The sequence below is a fragment of the Cucurbita moschata genome, unplaced genomic scaffold, assembly GCF_002738365.1.
Source record: "Cucurbita moschata cultivar Rifu unplaced genomic scaffold, Cmos_1.0 Cmo_Scf00015, whole genome shotgun sequence".
Lineage (NCBI taxonomy): Eukaryota > Viridiplantae > Streptophyta > Magnoliopsida > Cucurbitales > Cucurbitaceae > Cucurbita > Cucurbita moschata.
The window spans coordinates 2,087,683-2,113,892 of record NW_019268531.1 but is presented as its reverse complement, the minus strand read 5'-3'; the positions used below and the strand labels follow the sequence as shown (position 1 = coordinate 2,113,892).

At 37.3% G+C, this 26,210-nt stretch overlaps 5 protein-coding genes and 1 pseudogene across 8 annotated transcripts; 5 read left to right on the top strand and 1 right to left on the bottom strand.

The window, feature by feature from the left end:
* Window positions 1-306: 306 nt before the first annotated feature.
* On the top strand, window positions 307-3,725 carry LOC111453260 (CSC1-like protein At4g35870). 2 transcript variants are annotated; one of them, XM_023094297.1, is made up of 2 exons: window positions 307-593; window positions 694-3,725. In XM_023094297.1, the coding sequence occupies exon 2, from the start codon at window positions 717-719 to the stop codon at window positions 3,141-3,143; it is 2,427 nt and encodes an 808-aa protein (XP_022950065.1). In that variant the 5' UTR covers window positions 307-593; window positions 694-716; the 3' UTR covers window positions 3,144-3,725. The 2 variants fall into 2 exon arrangements, 1 of the variants encoding a protein (XP_022950065.1); XR_002712241.1 differs by having other exon boundaries at window positions 308-3,196; window positions 3,311-3,725.
* A 1,197-nt stretch (window positions 3,726-4,922) lies between these two features.
* On the top strand, window positions 4,923-9,103 carry LOC111453025 (aspartyl protease family protein 1-like). Of its 2 annotated transcripts, none has more exons than XM_023093946.1 (10): window positions 4,923-5,338; window positions 5,491-5,620; window positions 5,723-5,955; window positions 6,447-6,671; window positions 6,756-6,891; window positions 7,081-7,154; window positions 7,245-7,344; window positions 7,489-7,555; window positions 8,633-8,704; window positions 8,792-9,103. In XM_023093946.1, exons 1-10 carry the CDS (start codon window positions 5,034-5,036, stop codon window positions 9,013-9,015), a joined length of 1,566 nt encoding a protein of 521 aa, XP_022949714.1. In that variant the 5' UTR covers window positions 4,923-5,033; the 3' UTR covers window positions 9,016-9,103. The 2 variants fall into 2 exon arrangements, with proteins under 2 accessions (XP_022949714.1, XP_022949713.1); XM_023093945.1 differs by having other exon boundaries at window positions 7,081-7,157.
* A 780-nt stretch (window positions 9,104-9,883) lies between these two features.
* On the top strand, window positions 9,884-12,909 carry LOC111453524 (aspartyl protease family protein 1-like). The gene is made up of 10 exons (XM_023094651.1): window positions 9,884-10,346; window positions 10,433-10,571; window positions 10,662-10,894; window positions 11,367-11,582; window positions 11,674-11,809; window positions 11,884-11,957; window positions 12,154-12,250; window positions 12,347-12,410; window positions 12,488-12,559; window positions 12,647-12,909. Exons 1-10 carry the CDS (start codon window positions 10,057-10,059, stop codon window positions 12,856-12,858), a joined length of 1,533 nt encoding a protein of 510 aa, XP_022950419.1. The 5' UTR covers window positions 9,884-10,056; the 3' UTR covers window positions 12,859-12,909.
* A 2,207-nt stretch (window positions 12,910-15,116) lies between these two features.
* LOC111453882 (peroxidase 64-like) lies at window positions 15,117-16,610 on the top strand. Of its 2 annotated transcripts, XM_023095171.1 has the most exons (4): window positions 15,118-15,398; window positions 15,480-15,668; window positions 15,761-15,923; window positions 16,072-16,610. In XM_023095171.1, exons 1-4 carry the CDS (start codon window positions 15,189-15,191, stop codon window positions 16,464-16,466), a joined length of 957 nt encoding a protein of 318 aa, XP_022950939.1. In that variant the 5' UTR covers window positions 15,118-15,188; the 3' UTR covers window positions 16,467-16,610. The 2 variants fall into 2 exon arrangements, with proteins under 2 accessions (XP_022950938.1, XP_022950939.1); XM_023095170.1 differs by having other exon boundaries at window positions 15,117-15,668.
* LOC111453884 lies at window positions 16,095-18,820 on the bottom strand (annotated as a pseudogene).
* Window positions 18,821-19,448: 628 nt separating this feature from the next.
* LOC111453425 (la-related protein 1C-like) lies at window positions 19,449-25,078 on the top strand. Its single transcript, XM_023094523.1, has 6 exons — window positions 19,449-20,362; window positions 20,989-21,496; window positions 21,573-21,729; window positions 21,851-21,941; window positions 23,622-23,696; window positions 24,024-25,078. The coding sequence occupies exons 1-6, from the start codon at window positions 19,892-19,894 to the stop codon at window positions 24,324-24,326; spliced, it is 1,605 nt and encodes a 534-aa protein (XP_022950291.1). The 5' UTR covers window positions 19,449-19,891; the 3' UTR covers window positions 24,327-25,078.
* Window positions 25,079-26,210: the final 1,132 nt, after the last annotated feature.

Here is a 26,210-nt window from a genome sequence, read left to right as displayed (position 1 = left end):
AATTATAAAAATTTGTAGATAAATATTTATGGATCAACTCGCGGGCAGTAATATGAATACTTCTCCCACAAAAACTATAATAAAAGAGATTATATTTATCTCCAACTACTATTAATCTAATTTTATTTCGGGAAAAACCTTAATTTTAGAGATTTGTTTTTTAGAAATTAAATTTAGAGAGTTTAAAAATATAAATTCCACTCGTTGATAGAGATATAAATTCCAAACTTGGAAGAACTCGATGAAGATTTTCTCAAAAAAGGGGAATTTTTTTTTATTAGAATTGTCTAATTTATATTTAATTTGATTGAGTTAGCGTTTTGACCAAAGTTACAGATGTTCAAGGAAAAGATAAAACTACAATTTCAGATTTTCCCCAAATCATTAATATTTCAATTTGGGATTTCCAGTTCGAAGGCCATTCCCGTAACACAATCCTGTTCGTGAATCGTGATTGCTTCAATTTTTCAATTTCTACTCCCAGTACGAGGAGGAGGTGTCCATCTGTAAAGTCGAAGGGGAGATGATTTGATTCACAAGCTCTAAGGCCTTTAAATTTCTTCGAATTCGAGCTGTTAATCGTCCGAATTAAGGTATCGATGCGTTTTATGATTTAATTTGTTGATGCAGACCACTATTTCCACGCGAAGAATGTCGAATTTGATTGTGTGAACCTTCGATTTCCACGTTCAGAGATCCGACGAAGTTCGTACTCGATGATTCCTTTTAATTCCTTCGTGAATCAGTCTTCTTCTCCTTCTCCCTCTTCCGATGACGGCGGGTCTGCAAGTGATTTCACTTCGTGGTATGGTAATATTCAATACTTGTTGAATATTTCGATCATTGGCGCCTTCTCTTGCCTCTTCATATTTCTATTCGTGAAGCTTCGAAGCGATCACCGTCGAATTCCTGGTCCTTCTGGATTGGTTACAAAGCTTCTTGCGGTGTGGCACGCGACTTGCCGGGATATTGCGCGCCATTGTGGTGCCGATGCTGCGCAGTTCCTTTTGATAGAAGGCGGGAGCTGTGCGGTTCTACTATTGATTGCGATTTTGTCGGTTTCAGTGTTGCTTCCGCTTAATCTCTATGCTGGACAGGCTGTATTGAACGATCAGTTCTCGAAGACTACGATCAATCACATTGAGAAAGGTTCGGTTTTACTTTGGGTGCATTTTGCTTTTATGGTTGTTGTTGTTGTTTTTGTGCACTTTGGTATTTCTGCCATTGAAAAGAGGTTAAAGATAACTAGATTTAGAGATGGGAATGGGAATTTAAGTGATCCCGCTGCTGATTCCACTGCCATTTTCACTATAATGGTGGAAGGGATTCCCAAAAGCCTAGAGGTTGATAGGGCTGCGATATTAGAGTATTTCCAGCATAAGTATCCTGGCAAGATTTATAGGGTCATAATGCCTATGAATTTGTGCGCTTTGGATGATTTGGCCACAGAATTGGTCAAGGTTAGGGAAGAAATATCACAGTTGGTAGAACAAATGCATTCTCGTCTTGCACCCAAGGATGAAGACGATGAATTTAGAAGCGATTGTTTGAAGGTTTTATTTCGTTGGATTCGTTGTGTTTGGAGGAGAGTAAAAGAACTGTGGTGTCAGATAATGGACAGATTTGGTTACACAAATGAGGAGAGACTAAAACGGCTGCAAGAATTGAGAGCCAACTTGGAGACTGAACTGGCTGCATACAAGGAAGGGCGTGCACCTGGAGCTGGGGTTGCTTTTGTTATGTTCAAGGATATCTATGCTACCAATAAAGCAGTTATGGATTTTCGAAATGAAAGAAAGAGACGAATTGGGAAGTTCTTTTCTGTCATGGAGTTGCGTCTTCAAAGAAACCAATGGAAAGTTGATCGGGCACCGTTGGCGACTGATATTTACTGGAATCATTTGGGATCAACAAAACTATCATTGAGACTTCGAAGAATATTTGTGAACACTTGCTTACTGTTAATGCTTTTGTTCTTTAGCTCTCCTCTTGCTGTGATCACGGCTGTTAAGAGCGCCGGGAGAATTATCAACGCCGAAGTGATGGATAATGCTCAGTCATGGTTGGATTGGGTGCAAAGTTCTAGCTGGATTGGTAGTCTTATCTTTCAGTTCCTGCCCAATGTTATCATCTTTGTGAGTATGTATATAATAATTCCATCAGCTCTTTCTTATCTTTCTAAGTTCGAACGACATCTTACCGTATCTGGGGAGCAGAGAGCTGCACTTTTGAAGATGGTTTGCTTTTTCTTAGTAAACCTCATCCTTCTGAGGGCTCTGGTTGAGTCATCCTTAGAGAGTGCACTCCTTGGGATGGGACAGTGCTATTTGGATAGTGAAGATTGCAAGAGAATTGAGCAGTACATGAGTACATCATTCCTTTCAAGATCATGCCTTTCGTCCGTTGCTTTTTTAATCACGAGTACGTTCTTGGGCATATCTTTTGACTTATTGGCTCCAATACCATGGATAAAGAAGAAGATTCGAAGGTTTCGAAAGAACGACATGCTCCAGCTGGTTCCTGAACAAAGTGAAGAGTACCCATTTGAGTACCAGGAAATAGATAGTCTTGAGAGATCATTACTACCAGATACCTCCCCTAGACTGATCGATATGGATATGCAGGGACAAGATCTTTCCGTTTATCCCGTTAATAGAACCTCAACTGCACCGAAACAGAAATTTGATTTTGCGCAATATTATGCATTCAATTTAACAATATTTGCCCTCACCATGATATATTCTTCATTTGCTCCACTGGTGGTTCCGATCGGGACAGCATACTTCGGATATAGATACGTTGTTGACAAGTACAACTTTCTATTTGTTTATAGAGTAGGTGGCTTTCCCGCCGGCAATGATGGAAAGTTGATGGATACAGTTCTTGGTATTATGCGATTCTGCGTCGATTTATTCCTACTCTCCATGCTCTTGTTCTTCTCGGTAAACGGGGACTCGACGAAGCTGCAAGCGATATTCACACTCGGGTTGCTAGTTATGTACAAACTAGTGCCATCTTATGATGATGGATTTCAAAGAATGCACTTGGAGGGCATTCAAACAGTTGATTCAGTTATAGACGGACCCATCGATTATGAGGTCTATTCTCAGCCTAAATTTGACTGGGACACATATCAGCCATGATCTTGGCTTTGGCATGCACTCACACTTACGTTAGCTGAATTGTATCTTGCACTGTAAGTACAATAGCCGAGGAACCTCATTCGTTCTCATTATATGTACTGTAAAATATACACTCTTTCTGATGCCATTGATTTTTGTTCTCCCTCATTTTCCACGTGATCTTCAAGCAATTGGGACTGTGAATTATCTGTTGCTGGCTAGAAATGCATTCATTTTCAACCCATAATTCTCTGCTCTGTTCTTGGGATCAAGATAAAGATGCACGCCAAGGGAGCCAGTCTCATTCCTTATGATTAAAACACATAGCCAGTAGCCAAAGCCTCTTTTTGATTGACTGGTAGGTGCTGCAGCCGAGATCTGATGTTTTTTCTGTCATTTTTAGATTACAATTTTCTCTCTGGTAGTTGAGATCTGTTATTTCATATGCTGAAACATTAGCATTTCCGAAAAGAATAGAAAACAATTAGTGTTGGGATTTGTATCTTTTAAATACAGTTAGTTGTAAATTGTTAACCGAGTTAGTTTGCACTCGTCGATTCTACGGTTGATTGATTATGTAAATTGCAGATTGGCTTATTAGTACTCTGTAAAATGTGCACTTTTCTACGATTATCTGAACATAATGATCATTGATGAATATTGCACGTTGGAGTTCAAAACAAACATAATAGTGATCGAGATTTAAAGATATAAGATTGAAGTAATTAGACATGATATCCCATGTTGGTTGGAGAGGAGAACAAAACATTCCTTAATTCCTTACAAGGGTGTGGAAACCTCTTCTTAACAGATACATTTTAAAATCGTAAGGTTGACGGTGATATATAACGGGCGAAAGTGGACAATATTTGTTAACTGTGAGCTTGAGCTGTTAGATCGCTGTGAGCTTGAGCGGTTAGTTCCTCCTGGTATTAGTGGAATAGGAATCTGTTAGCTGCGTTAGTTCCTCCTGTTAGATGTGTCCAATATCTGTTAGTTGTGAGCTTGAGCTGTTAGTTTCTTCTCTGTTAGTTGTGCTGTTAGTTTCTTCTCTGTTAGTTGTGCTAGTTCCAATATCTATTGGTAGAATAGGAATTTATTGGAACAGGAATCTGTTAGTGTGTTAGTTCCTCCTGCTATGTTAGTCATAAGCTTGAGCTGTTAATTTATCGTTGGTGGAATAAGAATCTGTTAGCCGTAAGCTTGAACTGTTAATTTATCTTGGCGTTGGTGGAATAAGAATCTGTTACCTGTGAGCTTGAGCTGTTGTAATATATTTCAATTATTCAATAGTAGCGAGCTTGAGCTATTGTAATATATTTCAATTATTTAATAGTGGGGGTCGTCGGAATTTAGCCGTAGGATAAGGAAATCCATAAGGAAGCTTAACAATTTATTTTGTATTATAATATTGCAATACACGTTGAAATTGACTCATTGAAGAACTAAGGAAGCTTCTGCGTTGTAATTAACATATTTAGCTGTGCTCTTAATTTAATTTAATTATTCCAACCATAATTAAGCCTTTAATAAACTACACATTTTGTATCTGCAAAAGTCAACGGCCTTCACTAACCGCTTCTAACGGCCTTTTTCCATGCCACTCTTCGCTCGTAAACCCACTACCGTACTTTTTCTCTTTTGCAGTTATGCCCCTCTTCTTCCCTGTATTTACCTTTTAGACCTCAACACGGATGCATAATATAATGTTTATTTTTCTTTTTATAAAAGGAAAATAAAATAATTATACATTTAAATATATTTTTCATTTTCTTCTGAACTTCAACGCCTCTCCTCTCTTTCTCTCTCATCCTTCTCATGTTCCATTTTATTTATTCTCTCTTCCTGCTCGACTCCGGACATGTCTTTGTCACTTTCCCGGGAAGTTTTTGAATCCTCTGATCGGCGTCCATGGCGTGGGCGTTCAGTTTCGGCGCCCAGATGTTACTGGTTTTTTCTGTTTTCTTTCTCTCCGGCGGGCTGAGAAGTGGTGATGCATCTTCGTTTAAGTTCAGTATTCACCATCGATTTTCGGATGCGGTTAAGGGGATTATCGACTCTGAAGGCTTTCCGGAGAAACATTCCCCTGAATATTATGCGACTTTGGTCCACCGTGATCGGTTAGTACATGGCCGGCGATTGGCCGCTAGTAATGGTAGTAAGGAGCTGACGTTCGCTGGTGGTAACGCTACCTACTTGATGGTCAATTTTGGATTGTATGCTCCTTATTCTCTCCGTTCATTTCCCTAATCTCTTCTCTCTATTTCTGTTTTTGAGTTATTTGAATCCTCTGTTGTTCTGATTTTTCTGTTTGAGATTATCTTTGCTTAAATTGCTGTCCTGTTCCCTTCCGTTTGGGGCTTTTCAGTTTGTTGTACGCCAATATTTCGATCGGAACGCCTGCGCTAGATTTCTTTGTGGCGTTGGACACCGGAAGCAATTTGTTCTGGTTACCGTGTGAATGCCGCAGTTGTCCTACTTCAACGCCTAGTGGGAAGGTATTTTCTCGGGATGCAAATTCTTGAAGTTGATGCTCTGATGATATCGATTGGTTGATTTTGTTATTGTTTGTTTTTTTTTTTTTTTATGTTTCTCTACAGATTCCGTTCAGTCATTATAGTCCAAATGCTTCAAAAACGAGCTCAACTGTTCCCTGCAGCAACGCATTGTGCGAGCTTTCAAACAAATGCACTTCAAACCAAAATACTTGTCCTTATAAGGTTAAATACGGGGCTGGCAATGAATCGTCGACTGGGTACTTGGTAGAGGACGTAGTGTCCTTGATTACTGATGATTCACAACTTAAACCCGTTAAGGCGAAGATTACTTTTGGGTGAGTTCTGCTGCATCTCTCTCTCCCTTTATCTTAATCCTCTGAGTTATATATCTACTACATTAGGACTATGTAGATTTCTGAATCCACATCCGCACACTAGTTAGAGTCAGCTTTTTCCATATTAGTTTGATGCAGTGGGCAATGTTACGAATCACGACACTCCACAATGATATAATATTGTCCACTTTGAGCATTAGCTCTCATGACTTTGCTTTTAGTTTCTTCGGAAGGCCTAATACCAATGAAGATGTATTCCTTAATTAGCCGATGTGGGACTCTTCTCCCAACTATCCTCAACAAGCACTAACCAATTGTATTCTACTTTGTAACTCAACCACTGTTCCAAGAAGATATTGGTGTTCTCCTTCTTGGGTATTTAATGATTTTTCGAGCAGTTTGCAGTGATATTGAATGTTGACTTTACCATCTTATAGAAAGCACATACAACTTGTTGTGTTGTTGCGCTTAAATGTGATTCTTCATGGCAGGTGCGGTAAGGTCCAGACTGGTAGATTTGCAAGACATGCAGCTCCCAATGGTCTTATTGGGCTTGGCATGGAAAGGATATCAGTTCCAAGTTTCTTAGCTAACCAAGGTCTTATCTCTGATTCATTCTCCATGTGTTTCGGACATGATGAAATTGGGAGAATCGATTTTGGGGACACAGGCACACCAGACCAAAAAGAAACACCCATCAATTCAAATCCCAGCTTGTTAGAACTTTTCACTTCTAAACCATATTCAGAATGTTAAAATGTCTGGTTTTTCTAACTGGATTGTCTTGTTCATTTTGGCAGTCCACACTATAATGTCACCATCACTCAGATAATTGTGGGAGGAAAAACCAACGATGTTCAATTTACTGCAATTTTCGACGGTGGTGCCTCGTTTACACACCTAGCTGAACCAGTTTACTCTCTTATTTCCGAGCAAGTAAGCTATCTGCAGTTTCAACTCTGGAGAAATTCCATATAATTGTTAGGAATCACGATATATTATCCACTTTCAGCCTAAGCTCTCGTGGCTTTCCTTTGAGCTTCCTCAAAAGGCTCCGTACCAATTTTGGAGATGTATTTCCTTACTTATGAATTCATGATTATTTCCTAAATTTGTCTTGTACAGATAGATTCAGGGATCCAGTTAAAGCGCTTTTCATTTGGTCCCGATTTCGCATTTGAGTACTGCTACGAATCTCCGTCGTAAGTAGCTAATGAGATATATAATGAAACCAGTTATTCTCTTTTAAAGCATTCCTGGATTCTTATTCATACTCGGTTTATATTCAGTTTATATGCAGAAACCATCGATTGTCCGGTGGTTAATTTTACGATGAAGGGTGGAGATGATTTTATCCCTCTGGGTCAGTTCCTTACCCTTTCGATTGATGTGAGTACTCTGAACATTTGAAATAATTTTCAGGTTTTAGAAAAGAGAAAACAAGATATAGCTTTTGGCTTTTATAGCTCTCTCACTCGTCTCTGCAATCTTTTGTGCTTTTGCTGATTTGGGTTTTAATTTTTTGGGCTTCAGGATGCGGATACTAGACGTGCTGTTTGTCTAACGATTGTCAAAAGCACCGGTATTAATCTAATTGGAAGTGAGGCCTCTATCTCCCTCTCCATCTAATTCACGAAAAGCTATTCTATCTTTACTTGTTTTAGTAGCCGTGGTTTTTGTTAGGAATCACGAATCTACACAATAGTATAATATTGCCCACTTTGAGTATAAGCTGGTTTTGCTTTGGACTTACCAAAAGACCTCACACCAGTGGAGATAGTATTTTTCACTTATTATAAACAAGTGAGGCCTCTATCTCCCTCTCCATGAATCTAATTCACGAAGCTATTCTATCTTTACTTGTTTTAGTAGCCGTGGTTTTTGTTAGGAATCACGAATCTACACAATAGTATAATATTACCCACTTTGAGTATAAGCTGGTTTTGCTTTGGACTTACCAAAAGACCTCACACAAGTAGAGATAGTATTTTTCACTTATTATAGACAAACAAAGTCATGAGAGCTTATGCTCAAAGTAGACAATATCTGTTGATGATTATTGGGGGTGAGTCACATATTGGTTAATTTGATGGAAGATCACGAGTTTATAAGTGAGGAATACTATCTTCATTGGTTGAGGCCTCTTGGAAAGCACAAAGCAAAACCATGAGAGCTTATATCATACCATTGTTGAGAGTCGTGATTACTAACATGGTATCAGAACCATGACCCTAAACTTAGCCATGAAATAAAATTCTCAAATATCAAATAAAGAATGGTAAGCTTCGAAGGTGTAGTCAAAAGTGACTAAAGTGTCGAACAAATTGTGTACTTTGTTCGAGAGCTCCAAAGAAAGAAGTCGAGCCTCGATTAAGGAGAGGCTATTCGAGAGTCCCATAAACCTTAGGAGAGGCTTATAGTGTACTTTGTTCGAGGGGAGGATTGTTGAGGATTATTGGAAGTAAGTTCCACATTCGTTAATTTCATGGAATATCATGAGTTTATAAGTAGGAATACTATCTCCATTGGTTGAGGCCGGTTGGGGAAACCCAAAGCAAAGCCATGAAAGCTTATACTCAAAGTAGACAATATCATACTATTGTGGAAATTCGTGATTCCTAACAGTTTTCACGGTCGAAGAAGCGCTTGTGATCTCGGGGACTTTTCTTTTTTGCAGTGGACTTCATGGCTGGTTATCGTATTGTCTTCAATCGTGAAAAGATGGTGTTGGGCTGGAGTCCTTCAGACTGTGAGTGTCACTTCACCTCAAAACTCTTCTTCGTTTTTATGGTTTCTTTTGTTTGCTGTGTCAGTGAAGCTTGTTTTCTTAAACCAGGTTACAACAATGGCGCTGCCACTCCCTACGGCTATACCACTCCATTTGACTCCCCTCCGACCGACAAGTCTCCACCGTCCGATGATTCTCCTCCGGCACCTGTTACCCCAGGAGGAAGCACCGGCTTGCCGAATATTGAGGCGGGTGTTGCAACGCGGTTGAACCCACTGACCTCGGTCTTCGTCGCCGTTCTTGCAATCTTGGCCGTTGTTGGACTATCATAATTATTCTTTGGTTTTCATGGTTTAGTTCTGATTTATTTTGTGTATTTTTCTTTCTTAAAATTATAATTTAAAAAGGACTACGTATTTTTCTTTCTTAACAAATCTTAATATCACATTAAATGTGGAGTTCAAAAAAGAAAAAAGATTGCTCAGTATAAAATTACTTCTGAGATAAATATGCCAATAGACTTATGGAGGCCCTCGAATAGCCTCCTCTTAATCGAGGCTCGACTATTTTTTCTGAAGTCATCGAACAAAGTACACTCTTTGTTCGATACTTTTGACTACACCTTTGAGACCCATAATTCTTTGTTCGACATTTGAAAATTTTATCGACATAGCTAAGTTTAGGGCATAGTTTTGATACTATGTTTGGAATCATGACACAATTAGGAAATGTGAGACTCACTCCCCCTAATCCTCAACAAACATAGTTAATTTATAGAAACATTAATGTTAAAGTTTCTCTGATTTACCCACTAAAAATGAATTTGCATGTTTTATTGATATAAATGATAACTTAATTTTTTTTAAAAGTATAATATGATTCATTCATATATCATGTTTTTTTTACTCGAGCACCACATACTAACTAGATAATGGTGAAAGTTTCGTCGAGAATTGTGATACTAATTATACGATAATGAAAGTTCATAGAGGATTACGAGTGCCTATGAGATTCATTGGATCTTTATCAACAATGCTGAGGAATGAAAAATATATATATACATACATACATATACATATACATATATATATATATATATACATGCATACATATACGTATATGTATGTATGTATATATACTTGTAGTATTTTTTTTATTTTTTTTCCCGCGAAGAGAAATGGCTGACTTTGCTCAACAGAGATCATAATTTCGTCGTCTTCTTCTTCTGAAATGTTTGACTCTCATGTTACTCCACTTCGAATCCGTAAATTCCTCCGGTCCATGTTACCCTCTCGTCCTCCTGATCCCATTTAAATTCTTCTCCTCAAATCCTCTTCACACCGGAAAACTTTTGGATCCTCTAATCGGCGTCCATGGCGTCGACATTCACTTCCGCCGCCCAAATGCTACTGTTTCTTTCTATTTTCTTTCTCGCCGGCGAGGTGGTTTCGCTCAAGTTCAATATCCACCGTCGGTTTTCGGATTCGATTAAGGGGATTCTAAACTCCGATGGTTTACTGGAGAAACACACCCCTGGATATTACGCAGCTATGGTCCACCGCGATCGACTACTTCACGCCCGGCGATTGGCCACCTCTAAAAGTGAAACGCCGCTGACGTTCTCTTACGATAACCACACCTACCGATACGGCGGTTTGGGAGAGTATTGCGCCTTACTTTCTCTGTTGATTTTCCGATTTACTTTGGCCGATTGCCCTTGCTTTAATTTGTTTCCTGTTGGCTTTTCAGTTTCTACTACGCCAATATATCTGTGGGAACGCCGGAGTTAGGTTTCTTAGTGGCATTGGACACTGGAAGCGATTTGTCCTGGTTACCTTGTGAATGCAGCAAATGCCGTACTTCCGTGGGCACTTCAGATGGGGAAGATGTATTTTCTTTCCGCCCTCTTCAATTTTCTCGGGAAACAAACAGTGCAAAATTTTGAAGTTGATGTTCTTATTTGTTTATGTTTCTTCAGTTAACGTTGAATCATTACAGTCCAAATGCTTCAACCACGAGCAAAAGTGTAGCCTGCAGCAACTCTTTGTGCGAGCTTGCAGACCAATGCCCTTCAAACAAAAGTTCTTGTCCTTACAAGATTCATGATGCGTCTCCCAATACATCATCTTCTGGGTATTTGGTAGAAGATATCTTGCACTTGGCCACCAATGATTCACAATCCAAACCCGTTGATGCCAAGATTACTTTTGGGTGAGAACTGTTGAATCTCTCTGTCTGAATCAAATGCTTCTGAATTATGAAGAAATTTCGTTTAGTTCTTAATACATTTCTTTCTGCTAACATAACAAGCTAACCAAATACAAAATCTATGGTAGTTTTACGATGTTTTAGCCGTTTCTAATATAAGTCGTGAAGAATAAGTTCATGAATCTTCTGTGCATGAATGACATTTATTTGGTTTATAACTCTTTTGGTGATACATGTTCATACACTTTGTAACCATTATTAAGATTGGTTGCTATCAATGGATATGGGGAAATTTCTTCCCTTTGAACCATGTAAATCTTTTTGTCTCTTTGTTAAATTTTTGTTTGTGGGTGTGTGAGTAGATCGATCTTGCTTCAGCTTCCGTTACAACAATGTCAACAATACTATCTTTCATAGAAACTATCTGCAATCTGGTGTGTTATTGCGTTGCTTTAAATGGGATTCTTGATGGCAGGTGTGGTAAGGTACAAACTGGTATATTTTCCAGTATCGCAATTAATGGTCTTCTTGGGCTTGGCATGGGGAAGATATCTGTTCCATCCCTCTTAGCAAGCCAAGAGCTCACCCCAGATTCATTCTCCATGTGTTTTGGATATGATGGTTATGGGAACATCGATTTTGGAGACATAGGCCCATCAGACCAGAGAGAAACATCGCTCAATCCCCACTCGTAAGATCTTCTCACCTTTTTAATCTACGACCTTCATTTCTCCTGGATAATAAGCTGTTTTTCCTAGCTGAATTCTGTTGTTTGGTGGCAGTTCATCCTACAATGTCACCATCATTCAGATAACTGTGGCAGGAAAACCCAACAATGTTGAATTTACCACAATTTTTGACTCTGGTTTCTCTTATACGTACCTCTCTGACCCAATTTACACTTTCGTTACTCAGAATGTAAGCTATTATCGCTGGGAAGTGTCATACAAGTTCATGGAATCTCTGGTTTATATATAGAATTTTTTGTGCAGATAGATGCAGCCATGGAATTAGACCGCGCTATATTTGATTCTGATTACCCATTCGAGTACTGCTACCAACTTCCGTAAGTAGATGATAACAATTTTTGGTTCTTGACCCTTTTATTATAGACAAATATCTGATATTGTGTTTCTATCTCGTTTGTAATTTATTGGATTCTGTAAATGATTATAAAAAGAGAATTTTCCGTACGTGGGGTGATTTTAGCAAATATTCTCGATAAGATGTTCAGATTCTAATTCCCCTCAATTCCTATCCAGTCTACGAACACTCTTTCAACAACCGCATCTGAATTTTACTATGGATAGTGGCTATATTTTTGGCGTTATTTCTATGTTTGTTGCCATTCCTACCGATGTGAGTTATCTGAACAGTTCAAGTCTTTTGCTTTTTAAGCTTTCTTTCTGTAATCCTTTGGGTTTTTCTTGATCTGGGTGTTCGCGTGGGCTTCAGGACAAGGGTGGATATGCCATTTGTCTTACCATTGCCAAGAGCACTGATATTAATCTCTTCGGACGTGAGTGCCCATCTCTGCTATTTGTTGATGTTGCAAGAAAAAGATCATGAACTTAAAAGCTTTTCCTCTTCTGGCAGTGAATTTCATGGCTGGTCATCGTATCGTCTTCAATCGTGAAAAGATGGTTCTAGGCTGGAATGAAGTGAACTGTTCAGTATTTCTTCACCTCAAAACCTCTCTTCGTTTTTCTGGCTTTGTTCATTGTCGCTGATTGCTTGTTTTTTTTTTAAATCCAGGTTTCGACAATGGCGCCGACAACTCCCCTCCATCCAACTCTCCGCCGGCCGACGCACCATCACCGTCCGGCGACTCTCCTCCGGCACCTTCTACCCCTAAAACAAGCAACAGCACGCAGTCATCGCCGGGAATTGGGACGGGTGATGCGACGCAGTTAAACCCGCTTGCCTGTCTCTCTGTTGTCCTTCTTGCTATTTTGTCTGTTGTTTGACTTTCATTGTTTATTTCGTGTATTTTATTTTAAAAATAAACAGCTTTATTTGTTTTAATTAGATTAAAAATCAATTTCTTCCCTTTTATATGAAAAAAAAATTATATATACGGATAATAATAACAAGTCAATCTTCTCTTTAATATTACTTTGTTTTTAAAAATAAACCGTTTTATTTATTTTATTTAATAGTAATTTTAGTAATTAGGTTAAATATTCCGAATACCAATGCCCATGTGGGATTGGATGCATGCTCAAAATTGTTTTGGCTAAATATAAAATATTTATATTTCATTTTATATTTTTAAAAAGTCAATCCTCTCTCTAATAAATTAATGATATTCTTTACTTTAAATTATTTAAATATTATTTGTTAAGAAAGTGCCAAGTAAATTATCACTATTTGCCAATAAATCATGGATTAAATTACATTTCAAATTCAATTAATAAAATATATTTTGATCTCTCTTTTTTTTAATAAAAAAAAATTCTTGGTCACTTCTTTTAATATATAATTAAAGGAATTTATTTTATATATATACATAAAAAAAAAATCAATACTCAATATAAACTTTGTATGTGTGCGTGTATATATATATATCATGTATGTACTATTAATGTAAATTTGTTAGGAATCAGACTCTCACGATTGTATGATATTGTCTACTTTGAGTATAAGTTCTGATGGCTTTGGTTTGAGCTTCCACACAAGATCTCGTACCAATAGAGATAGTATTCTTCAGTAAACCTAAACCCAGTTCCTAAATTAGTCAATGTAGGACTCACTCCCAACTATCCTAGCAAAATTTACTTTGTGGGCCCATAAATTGATGTCAAACACTTTATATTTCCTCGTAATGATTTGATTAGAAGAGATGTCTAGGTTCAAATAATGGCACCCAAATTAAGTAATTTATTTATTTATTCTAATTATTACTAATTAAGCTTAAATATGAAGCTATAATAAACAAACTGGAAAGCTCTATCCCAACTACCTACTTTCACAACAGATTACTAATTTTAAATTAAGATGTTATAATTTGATGAGTTAGATTCATGCAAATGCAAAAATTAAAATAAAATATTTGGTCAAATGTAGTTTTCACCCTTTTACCATTTTACCCTTTTCATTTTCTTAATATATAGGATTAAAATATTATTTGATCTTTGACCCTTCAATTTTTTATAATATGGTTTTTTTTTTTAATCTTTGGGATAATTAATCATTTTCCTTCATTATCAATGAATTTACTCTTACTCTCCGTACCAATGGATTTTTTCTTAATTTTTGTTATGCAACAATTTTTCTACTGACGTTTTTAAACTCTAAATCTAACACGGATATATAACTGATCAATACTGACAATATTTGTTAGTAGTAGACTTGAGGTATTATAAATAGTATTAGAATCATCACTAGACGATATACCAGCGAGGACACTGGCTCTCAAGAGGGTTGGTTTGTGAGATCTCAAGAAAGGGGAACGAAACTTAAAAATCTCTCGTTATTAGACGTGTTTAAAAACCGTAAGTGGATAGTATTTGTTAGCAGTGGACTTAGGCAGTTATACAATGTCTCTCTAAAAATGATCTATAATTTTTCTATCTCAAATATAAATATTTCAAACTTTGGTTTAAAAAAAAAATGAAGGTAAATGTTTGCTGAAACCACGCCATTTTGGTGGGTAAGAGTTCTCTTATTTATAATCTTCAAATATGGTAAATTATAAATTAATATGAAAACAACAACCGGTAAGAACAATAAATGACTACAATATATTTGACTTCAATAAAAGAACAAATATGGTAAGTCGTAATGTAAGTGAACGGTCAACTATCCTAGCATCGGATACCGTTTAATAATTTAAATAAAGTTCAAGGGAACTGTAGCATACCTTTTACTTTGTAAACGAAGAAATCCTGGCCTCTCGAGCTACCTTTTGAAGTAAAGGAAACTCAATAGCAACAAGAGGAGGGTATAACCCTTTTGGGTTTCCCGATCTTTCATTCAAAGCAAACATAATTATTACCAAAATTTTGGCATGATGTTGTCCCACTCCCTAAGTCCGAAAGTTGAAGGTTCAAGGAGCAACAGCAGCCAGTGTCGTGCATGTTGTTGGATCAGCATTGCTTCAGAATCACTTCGTCATTATTTGCATTTGTTCAACGTCTGGGGCCGCTATCATGTCACGGCGTATTGCAACTCTTCTATCACCTTTCATTTTCTATAAATAACACACAATCTTAACGGTAATGGACCAAGACTTGCTTCGTTTACTAAGATAAGAGCGAAGATAAGAGTGTAGCTTTCGTACCTATATTTGTAGGTCATGGCCTCATTTGCTGTGGTATTCTCGCACTTTGCAATTCTTTTGCTGTCTGTTTTGCCTTTGGGGAGTTCACTGAGCTTAGACTACTACGAGAAGACATGTCCAGGTGTTGACTTCATCGTTAATAAAGCTGTCAAGAGTGCAGCTTACAAAGACAAGACTGTCCCTGCGGGACTCCTCCGGATGCACTTTCATGACTGTTTTATAAGGGTATTCTCTTTAGAATTCTCAACACGTTTAAACTTCTTTGTGTTTGACAAAACTAACCTGGTTTTGTTTGCTTGGGTGAAGGGCTGTGATGCATCTGTACTGCTGAATTCAGTAGGGAACAACAAAGCTGAGAAAGATGGGCCTCCTAATTTGTCTTTGCACTCGTTTTTCGTGATCGACAACGCAAAGAAAGAACTGGAATCCTATTGCCCCGGTGTTGTCTCTTGTGCTGATATTGTGGCTCTAGCTGCAAGGGATGCAGTTGTGCTTGTAAGAAACCATATAATTCAATGGTCTTTTTCCTTAGTTCAACACCTTTATCTCTGAAAAATGGTATAATTTTGTGTGTGAATGTGTTACAGTCTGGAGGCCCAACATGGGATGTTCCCAAAGGGAGAAAGGATGGAAGGATATCAAAGGCTAGTGAAACAATACAATTGCCATCTCCAAGGTTCAACATTTCTCAGCTGCAACAAAGCTTCTCCCAAAGGGGATTGTCCTTGGACGACCTAGTGGCTCTTTCAGGTAAACCACATAAAAATACAAACTCAGGATGAAAATTTCAAGTACTAACACAACGTCAGCAGTTTGGCATAGTATGTATACAAATTTTTCATAAGAATCAGAGAATATTCAGTGTAAACATAAGCATTGTCAATGTTATATGATGCAGGAGCACACACCTTGGGATTTGCTCATTGCTCATCCTTTGAAGGTAGAATTCGCAACTTCTGTCCAGCCAGCAACGTCGACCCTGAGATGAATCCGTCCTTTGCAGCAAGTCTAAGAAACACATGCCCAGTAAACAACAAGGCTAAAAATGCTGGTGCTTACATGGATACTTCTTCAACCACATTTGACAACAATTACTATAGACTGATACTTCAAAAGAAGGCCCTGTTTTCTTCTGACCAAGCTCTGCTAAACTTTCCTAAGACCAAGAATCTTGTTTATAAGTTTGCAAGTTCAAAGGAAGCTTTTAACCGTGCATTTGTTAATTCTATGATCAAGATGAGTAGCATCACTGGAGGTCAAGAGATCAGGAAGAATTGTAGGGCAGTGAACTAAGAGCTACTCCTAATAGCTGTGTGCGTTTTGTTTGCAATGGGAGTAAAGTACCCATAGCTAGCTTGTATTCAGTACTGTTGAAATCACGGTACAAATGTGTTCTCATATATTTCCACTAATGGAATGCCTTTATTTTTGCCTTTATTCTCATATGTCTCCAATTAGAGATAAAGTTCCCTTTATTGTGATGCTCCACCACCTACATAACTGAACTTTATGGATAAGAATCTAATAGGATTCAGATATAAGCTACTTCGTTACAGCTCAAGACACCTAAAAACAATCAAAATTTGTGCAGAAAACCCCGACAGGCAAGAAGTCGAGTCAGGACAGTCATTATGAATGATCCAATTGTCAAGGCAAATGTAGAGTGAGAAATTGATGCCATAAATAGGCAACAAGTTAACCAACTTCCATCTTTTTTCAGGGTGGGGGAGGACTAATGGGTCATGAATTAATAAAAGTTAATAAGCAAGTCCTAAAAGTAATATAATCATAGATTTGGCAACAACAAAACAACCAAATTACTCTTGATTCAACTCCTCTCCCCCCTCTCCCGGCAGATTTGTCGGCAGATGAAGAACAGTAACAACGTTTATTATTTCAGCTGACACCTGCCGGCAATTTCGCATGCCACTGCCTCAGGGGACGGCGATAAACATTGTCCAACTCCGCATTAAGGACCCACAATTATGCAAAGGGATAACAGATGCATCCTCGAAAGGATGAAAACAAAACTGTAAGCTAATTGATGGTTTGTAATGCACAATATCTCCTGTTCATATATATGTAGTTGAACTCCCAAAATCAGGTATTTCATTCCATACAAGTTATGCATAATTAAAGTTTCAACTTGCACGAATGCACTCGTTTTCAAAATGGTTCCCTCCAAATTTCAACCACATGCCATTGGACCTAAAATTACCAGAACACCTAAAACAGACCGGGAACGGGAATATATTACTTCCATGTATGTCAAACTGAGTATAACTCAACATATTAAGATGTAAAATCTTCGATCAAGGGGTCAAATATTAATAAATGGTGTGCTAAGAGAGAAAAAAAAAGCCTTCTACTTATTAATAAATGCATTTTGTTACCTTGACTGGTTCCCCATTGAGAACAATCTCAGCCAATTGATGCAGCTTTGATGCCTTCTTCGATATAGCATGAAGACAAATCCATCAACAAGCTTTTCACACTTCAATACCCATGTGACCATCAAGAACTCAATGGGATGGTACCCACAACACAATTTGAATAACAGTGAATTGGTAAAGGTAGAAAACAATGATAATAATGATAATAGTCACAGTCAAAACCATCGTGACCAGCACTGCCAATTTCCCCTTCTTTCCCATCATGTAAGAAAATATTATCAATTATCAAGTTACCTGCGATTGTGGTAGATTGTTGTTATAGAAACTGACCCACCGGTGAACTTTGGAGAAGAACGGCCACGGAAGAACAGGGATCATCAAATGCTTCCCGACAAACATCAAACTCAAGTTTCAGCTCATTTTAATTCGATAAACAGAGATGCAAAAGTAGAGAGGTAATTGAATCCCAATTTGATTCTACGGCCCTAACATTATCCAGCACCTGAAGATTGAAGAATCAGCCTCAGATCAAGCATCTAACTGCCCATGGTGCTCCAATTAACATAGCTATTGACTATTGGCGCATGAAATGAAACTTACATTTTCAGGCAAAGCAACTAAGACGAAGCAATACCTTCACTCTATTAGCATCATCGGTGAATGTGACATTAGCGTCTAATTTAGCCGCAACCAATCCAGGCAACGAAGTGCCAGCACCGAGCTGCAACCAATTCAGAGGTCACAGAGTCACCCTAGCCATTACATTTCCCCGCAATAACATAATCAAGCATATCACCCTAACTAAACTGATTATTTACATTCAGCGGACCTCAATTGAGACGAATTCAAGAGAAATGGATATTAGGCGAGTACCTCAACAAGATTAGGACCAGAAAATCGTGTTTTCTGCTGCCAAACATACTCGGCCAGGATAATGCTACAGAACCACGCATAGAAGCCGCATTCCTCCTCCATATTCTGCAGTTTCATCGCAGTTACACAGAGATTTGAAAGTTTCTCCGTCCACCGAAATTTCTAAGAAAAAAGTAGAAGGCGAGTATCGTATACCTCAATGATAGAAATGGAGAAGACCGGATTTAGAGTGTCGTCTTTGAAAACGTGACGAAATAATAGTCATCATGGCGGGAACGGCCAAGTTGTCGGAATTACCGTCGTCCATGCCCGCTCCCGGCGATCGCCGACGAAAAGTATTTTAATTTAATTATTGAAAATAAAGTATAGATTAATTAGAATAATAAATAGTGAATATAGTACAAGGGGTATATATATTATATATATATTAGTTAATCATATTGTTAATTTTATTTAAAATTTTCGTATAATATGTGATATTGTGTATCATATTGGTTTCTTTTAATTATTAAAATCATTTAATGTCTTAAATCTTTCTATCAAAATATATATCTCTTTTATTTTTTAAATAATCATATATTTTCATCATTTTCTGTTATTTGTTTAAACAGATTTTTTCCATTCAATTTAGGACGATAATGTCAATTTAAGTATATATATAATGTTCGTTAAGACATCTATACGATATATTGAATCCCACATTGATTAATTTATTGGAAGATCGTGGATTTATAAGTGAGAAATACTATTTCCATTAATATGAGGCCTTTTGAGAGAAAGCTGAAAGCAAAACTAGAATTCCTTATCGATCATACTCGGTAATACTCGGTAATTTCTAACATAAATTGCTAGAAATTTCCATTCCTAAATTTTGTTATTATTATTATTATCATCATTATTGTTGCAATAATATAAAATTTCTTACGGTAATAAATAAAAAAGAAAATGACTGTATTTAAGACCAAGGATTAAAGAGACAATTCACAAACCTAATTTGATCGATCAAATTGGGCCGAGGGAAGTCGAATGGAGGCCAAATAGGCGCACGATAGCGCAAGGGCAAAATAGCAGATGAGGGCATTATCGTAATTGTATGCACATAAACCAGCCAGGGCAAGGTATCCTGAAGAGTTTCTAGTGGGAAGCAACCGAGAGAGAGAGAGAGAGAGAGAGAGAGAGAGATTTCTGGTTCTGAGCCCGCTCCCCTGCTCTCCGGCATGGCCTTCGTTCTCGTCTCTCTCTTTCTCTTTCTGTGATCTGATTGCTGAAACTTTTGGAAACTCTTCACATTTAGGATTCCCTTCGTTTTGTCTCCTGATTGCTGTTTTTTAACTGGAGGGAAATTTCTTGATTGCTTTAGTACATTTACTCCTTCTGTTCGTCGATCAACGGACTTCGGGCTGAGAAAACCCCAACTCGTGGTGTTTTTCTTCTTGTTTTCCGTTCATTCTTATGGCTGCTCCTAATCTACCCGATGACAGCCCTGCAACGCCTACCGGAGCCCACCATTCTCGTAACTCCGGCCAAAATATAAGCAGCCCTAAACCTCGCCGCGCCACTCGCCCAGTGTCGTCGCCGTGGACTCAGATTGTGCGTGGTGAGCTGGAAATCCCAGCAGTTGTTTCGGCTTCTCCATCGAATATGACATCTACGACGGCTATTGTCGAACCGTGTTCTCCTTCGCCTTCTTCTTTAGTTGCGGAAGAACCTGTTGGAGAGATATCAGATAGTGGGAATGAGTCACAATCCAATGCGGGAAATAAGCCCGCCTGGAATAAGCTGTCTAATGGGGCCGCGAAGGTAGGGCCTGTTATGGGTGCTGTATCTTGGCCAGCCTTATCGGAGTCTACTCGGTTCTCAATCAAATCGTCTTCGGAATCACCGAAAGGCTCAGCTGATGGATCTGTTGGCCCTGCATGCCAGGTTCTGACCCTTCATTTTGTAGCGTAGTTTTTAGTCAGTCTTGTTAACTAATGATGCGTGCTTAAAGTTTAAATATTCAGTTGCTCAGACTATTTTTTTTAACTGCAGCAGTCTTTCCATCTACGCGATCATTTACAATGTTTTTTTATTTATTTTTATTTGGAATCCAGAATATGTTCTGTTTTGAATGATCCACTTCAGTATCTCGGCCATCCTATTTGTTGTTTTCGTTAGGATCAAAGACAGTAGAAAGGCTCGGATATGTTTACTTGGGGAAGAAGTTAGAGTTAGGGTAAAAGGGTCTTAGAAGTAAGCTTATGCTATTCTTTGCTTGTTGATTGAAGGTAGTAGCAATTATAAATATTTGACATTATCGATTAAGCTAGACGATGTTACTCTGCCACCTTTTTTTATTCTTTGTAATGCATTCTTCATTTGGTCAATTCACTATGTTTCGAACAAAGACATGCATGGTTATCTGCTATCCTTTTTTAGTGTTTTTTTTAAAACATTTTACAAACGGGGAATAAGTTTATTGATAATTGATTGTTGTTTCACTAATTTTTGCTCATACATGTCATTAATAACATCGAACTTTCATATATCTCTCTGCATTTTGTAACCAGGGGATAGGTAATCCATCATCCTCACCACATAAAGAATTTAGTACTGCAAGCCCTATTCTGAATCTGAACCCGAATCCGAATCCAAACCCAACTCATCGTCAGAAGCCAATGAAGCGTAGTGGTGTTGGCAATTCATACAGTGGTGGTGCCTCTCAACAGTCGACAATTTCAGGTTCTATAATTGATACTACTCCAAATAATCCATCGTCGAAGGACCACATTCAAAGGAGTTCATTTGCCTCACAATCACACAATGATCATAATTATCAACATCAACGTAACTTTAGGAGTCGTGGGTCTGGTTACCCACGTGGTGACAGTTTTCACCAGCACAGTCATGGTTCTAGGCGTGATCAAGATCGTGGAAACCATGATTGGAATCCCCATCGAAATTATGGACAGTCTCAGAGAGTTATTCAAAGATATATAAGGCCTCCACCACCTCCTAGTACTGCCACATTTATTCCTTCATCTATGAGGCCTCTTGGGGGTCCCATACCTTTTCATGGTAAATTCTACCTTATTTTTTATGAGGCTTATGGTTTTTATCATGTGAACTTGTTCAAGCTTGAATCTATTTGCAGAATTTGGACCTCCAATGGTATATGTCGCAGCTTCTCCTCAAGAGGCCCTTAGAGGTGTACCTTTTATGGCTCCAATGCCACCTAATGCCGTGTTTTACCCTACTTCAGATCCTCAGTTATATGCTAAGATAGTCCATCAAATAGAATACTACTTCAGGTGTTTTTCTTGTCATATATGTTTAACAGATTACTAAATTTATATTTTTCTTATCATCCTTGTCTTGTATTGGCATTTTGAAATAATTTTAACAGCATCACCTTAAATTTGTTAATTGCAGTGGTAAGAACTTAATAAAGGATACTTTCTTGAGAGGGAACATGGATGAAGATGGATGGGTTCCAATTCATTTAGTAGCAGGCTTTAAAATGGTGGGTAATTAAGGGAGCTGAGATCTGAGTTTTTATTTTTTTGGTTCAATTTCTATTTGTTGTTCATATTCCTGATGATAATTACATCATTTCTACTATTTTATTATTTATTATTTACTGTATATAACCCAAATTTTCATTATTCTTGAATGATAGTATGGTGCTCATTTTCCTGTTATGGGTCTCTCTTAGCCTCTACTTCTTGAGTAAATGTGATTTACTAAAAAGCAATAATCCATAGGATACAAGAAAGTCTGTTGCTTAGTTCAGCCATCATTCCTATGCTTATAAGTTAATAATTAGAATGTTGTTTTAATTTAAAAGTTATCTTGAAATTGTTATTGATGTTTCATGTTTCTTATTAGGACGAAAAAAGAAAACCCAGGGCTAATACTGGTTTGTTTGTTTACTAGTTTTGTTCTTTTTCCTTTTATAGGAAACAGTTTAGTATATTCCACCAAAAGAGGAATTGCAATAGGGAGGGGGGAAGGAATCATTCGAACCTTCTATTACCACCATGAGTTCATAAGGACATCCTTTGATTTGTATTATTAAGATAGTTTTGTATAATGTGAGGTCTATCTAGACTCTAGGGCGATCCAATTTGAAGCTTAATTAAGTAGCACAACAAATATTCATTCAGACGCAGCAACTTAGTTTACTTTAGTTTAGTGGAAAGGAGCACTCGGAGCTTGAAGAAGCTTCATTGTATTAGGAACTATCTCAATCTAACTTGAGCAGTGAACCGAATTGTACATTTATCCATAAAAATTTGCCTGTGTCAAACGTGATGTAATTGTTATCTCTTTGCTGTTGGCTTTTAACATTTTCTCCTTTTTATGTTCCCATCATTTTAGGAGGCTTGTCTTCCTTGTAAACTTGTGAGATCTCACATCGGTTGGAGAGGGGAATGAAACATTCCTTGTAAACTTGTGGAAACCTCTTCTTAGCAGACGCATTTTAAAACCTTGAGGAAAAGCCCAAAGAGGACAATATCTGCTAGCGGTGGGCTTGGGCGGTTATAGTTCAAATCATCTAGAAGATTTTTAAAATATTTTTCTATTCCTCTCCTATTCAAACTCCCAAATAAGAGTCATTAGCGAAGCCAGCCACAAAGTTTGTGATTTCCTTTTTTTAAGGTGGTGCCAACGTGGGTTGCCAAATAGCTTCATAGTCTTAGTGAGGTACCTGAACAATGACTGAGATGAAGAAGTACCTAAGCGACCAAGCACCCAAATAATAGAATCCCTATTTTTAGTCAGCCACCTCCCATGAAGGTTCAATGTGAGGCTGATCCATTACTTTAATGAAGCGTGTAGATTTTTCTTTTTTTCTGTTTTGCAAATTTCTTTTTCGAAGGTGCAGCTGTGACATGTGAGCGTATATATCTGAAGTTAGGATTGAACGTTCTCTGTAAGTATGTTAGATGGGTTGTTAATGCACACTAGTTATGAGGCTTCGTTATGGTTTCCTCTACCCTAGGCCTTTAGGCTGTCTTTTGCTGCTATAAAGTTCCTACCCTTTCCTAGAAAAAAAATCAAATAGGTTCTTTTGATGCATCTTATGGATTGGTTGAGTGTGAAATGAGGATGCTTATCACAAAAGTGTTTGAGCTTATTGTGTTAATGAGGGTGCATACACTCCTGCAGGGGTTTTATATCATTTTTTACTTTTTTGCAGGTTCGAGCACTTACTGACAATATCCCAGTGATATTGGATGCTTTGAGGATGATATCTACTGTTGTGGAAGTACAGGTTAGTCATGGATTCTCAATTTATTTAGTTATTCACTGTGGGGTGTTATTTATTTATTTATTTATTATTATTATTTGTGTGTGTGTGGGTGGTAGAGGGGTAAATGAATTTTAATCATGTATATAATTGGGAGGCTTGAGTGGCCTCTTCAAGTATCTGGTGATTTGGTCTAAGTTTGTAGAATTAAACTTGTCAAAACACATCCTGAAAAAGGGTAATTGAGCACCACTGATGCTTTAAGAAGTTTGCATTCCCAGTGTAACAAGATAAAAGAAAGTAAAGGCTCGTATCATTCTCTGATTTTGTATTTGAATTACTGTTTCTTAGGGGGATAAGGTAAGGAGGCGAAATGATTATAGTAGATGGATAATGCTCCCTTCAACTCAAACTTCTAATGTCGTTGCCCCATTAAACCCAGCAAACTCCAGTCAAGATATGCTGGCTGCTGGTGTTCAGAGTATCACGTTAGAGACTAATAACGGTAGCAATACGGAAGGCCGGGGTGATTTTTATGTCGAGACTCTGCAAAGTAGATCACCTCGGAATTTTAATACCCAGTCACAGCTGCCAGGTACAGGCAAGCCAAATATTGAGACAGGTTTGGATCACTCCTTCTCGGCAAGGAATTAGACCTTGTACATGCTGATGCCCATGTCTTTTATGAGGACAAAAAAAAAAAAAAAGTAGATATGGGTAGTAGAGACTAAGGAGATAAGTTATGAAACTGGTTTCTGTTAAATATGGAGGCCTTCTTGATGCACGATGAATCTTTTTTCTCTCGTGTGGTTCGGTAAAGGAGGCAAACTATGACGAATAAGGAGGCAAAATGATGGTAAAAAAGTGAAACAACTCTAAGAAGTTACAAAATACTGAACATTTTCTTTTATCGGCGACGTTTGTTACTTGAATTTATTTCCTTTTTGTTCTCCTCCTTGGTGATGATATGTACTCAACCATGGAGAATCTTGATATGATGCTTCCCCATGGTGGTGCCCCTCAGTTGGTTAGATATCCATCCTTGGAGGCAGAAAACCTTGAGTCATCTGGGAGGAGAAGACGAGTAAAAATGGTTCTGCAAAGGAAGTAAAAATGCTCTCTGATCTTTCTTCATTGTTAATTTAGAGAGACTGACCTTCTTTGGATGCTGGTTGCAGCTGCTGTGCTCCATCATGAAGGCCTTTTTCTTTTTTTTTTTTCTTTTTCTTTTCTCCCTTTTTTTTCCCAAGACTTCTTATGGTTTGTTCTATAAATGATGATGTCAAATGGAATAACTTTGCATATGGTACTTGTAACTTTTTGAATACTTGACTGCATAAAATGTGCCTGTCTGTGTATACAGCTTGTGGTTGGCGCATCTTGTTATGAACTTTATTTTCCATCTCCCTTTCTTTTGAGTCTATTCTTTTTCTCACCCTTTTTTTTTTTTTTTTTTTGGAACCTTCATCTTTCAAGATTGGGCTCTGGAAACCTGCATTTTTATGTACAAAATTCTCTGCATCTTTACTGAAAATTTGGTTGCTTTATCCAGGGGACGTTTGTTCGGTGACCGTTCAAGCCTATTGCTAGTTGATATTATTCTCTTTCAAGTCTATTGCTAGCTGATACTGTTCTCTTTGGACATTCACTTTCAAGCTTTCGCTTAAGGGGTTTAAAACACGTCTATTAGAGAAAAGTATTTTCGTTTGCTAGGGAAAATTTTTTACACTCATAAAGAATGTTGTTTTTAGAATGTTGTCGGTTGGGGAAAAGTTTTTATACCCTCGTAAAGAATGTTTTGTTTTTGATCTTACAATCCATTTCCATCGAGACCTAGCTTAGTTTCCCTTTCCAATCGATGTGAGATCTCATATAATATATATATATATATATATATATATATATATATATATATAATTGAGAGCTTATTTATAGCAATATTTTCTTTTAGAAATAGTTAACTGTGTTTGGATTGGAGTTACTTGTTATTTTATTATTTGCTATTATTATTATCTAATTAGGAATTATTCTCTCTCGGTGTTTAACGTTTCTATTATTGTTATTTTTTTGTTTTAAATGTACAAGTATTAAAGTGTACTCAGTGGGAATTTTAATTTTTTTTATTCAATATGATTACTCGGATACCATTATAATTTTTCACTTTAATTCCATTTGAAGCCATATTAAAATATGGTATGTACCATTATTATCACAATAAATATTACTGTTTACTAAACAAAAAAAGGAAATATATATATATATTATATATATATTCTAAATATTAATTTTCTTTCTTAATCTGTTTAAAAAATTAATAATATATATATATATATTTGAGGAATCTTAGTCATTCATTTTTATTTTATTTATTTTGTTTCCATTCTTTTTGTATAGGCACCAGCTTTTTATTGGAAAGTATAAGATTCTCGATTGGTTGCACATTTTATTCAAAATACTTTTAAATCAAAATTAAATAATGTTGTAAGCGTGAGTGACTATAAGTTGTTTAAAATAAATAAATAAAATAAAATGCCATAA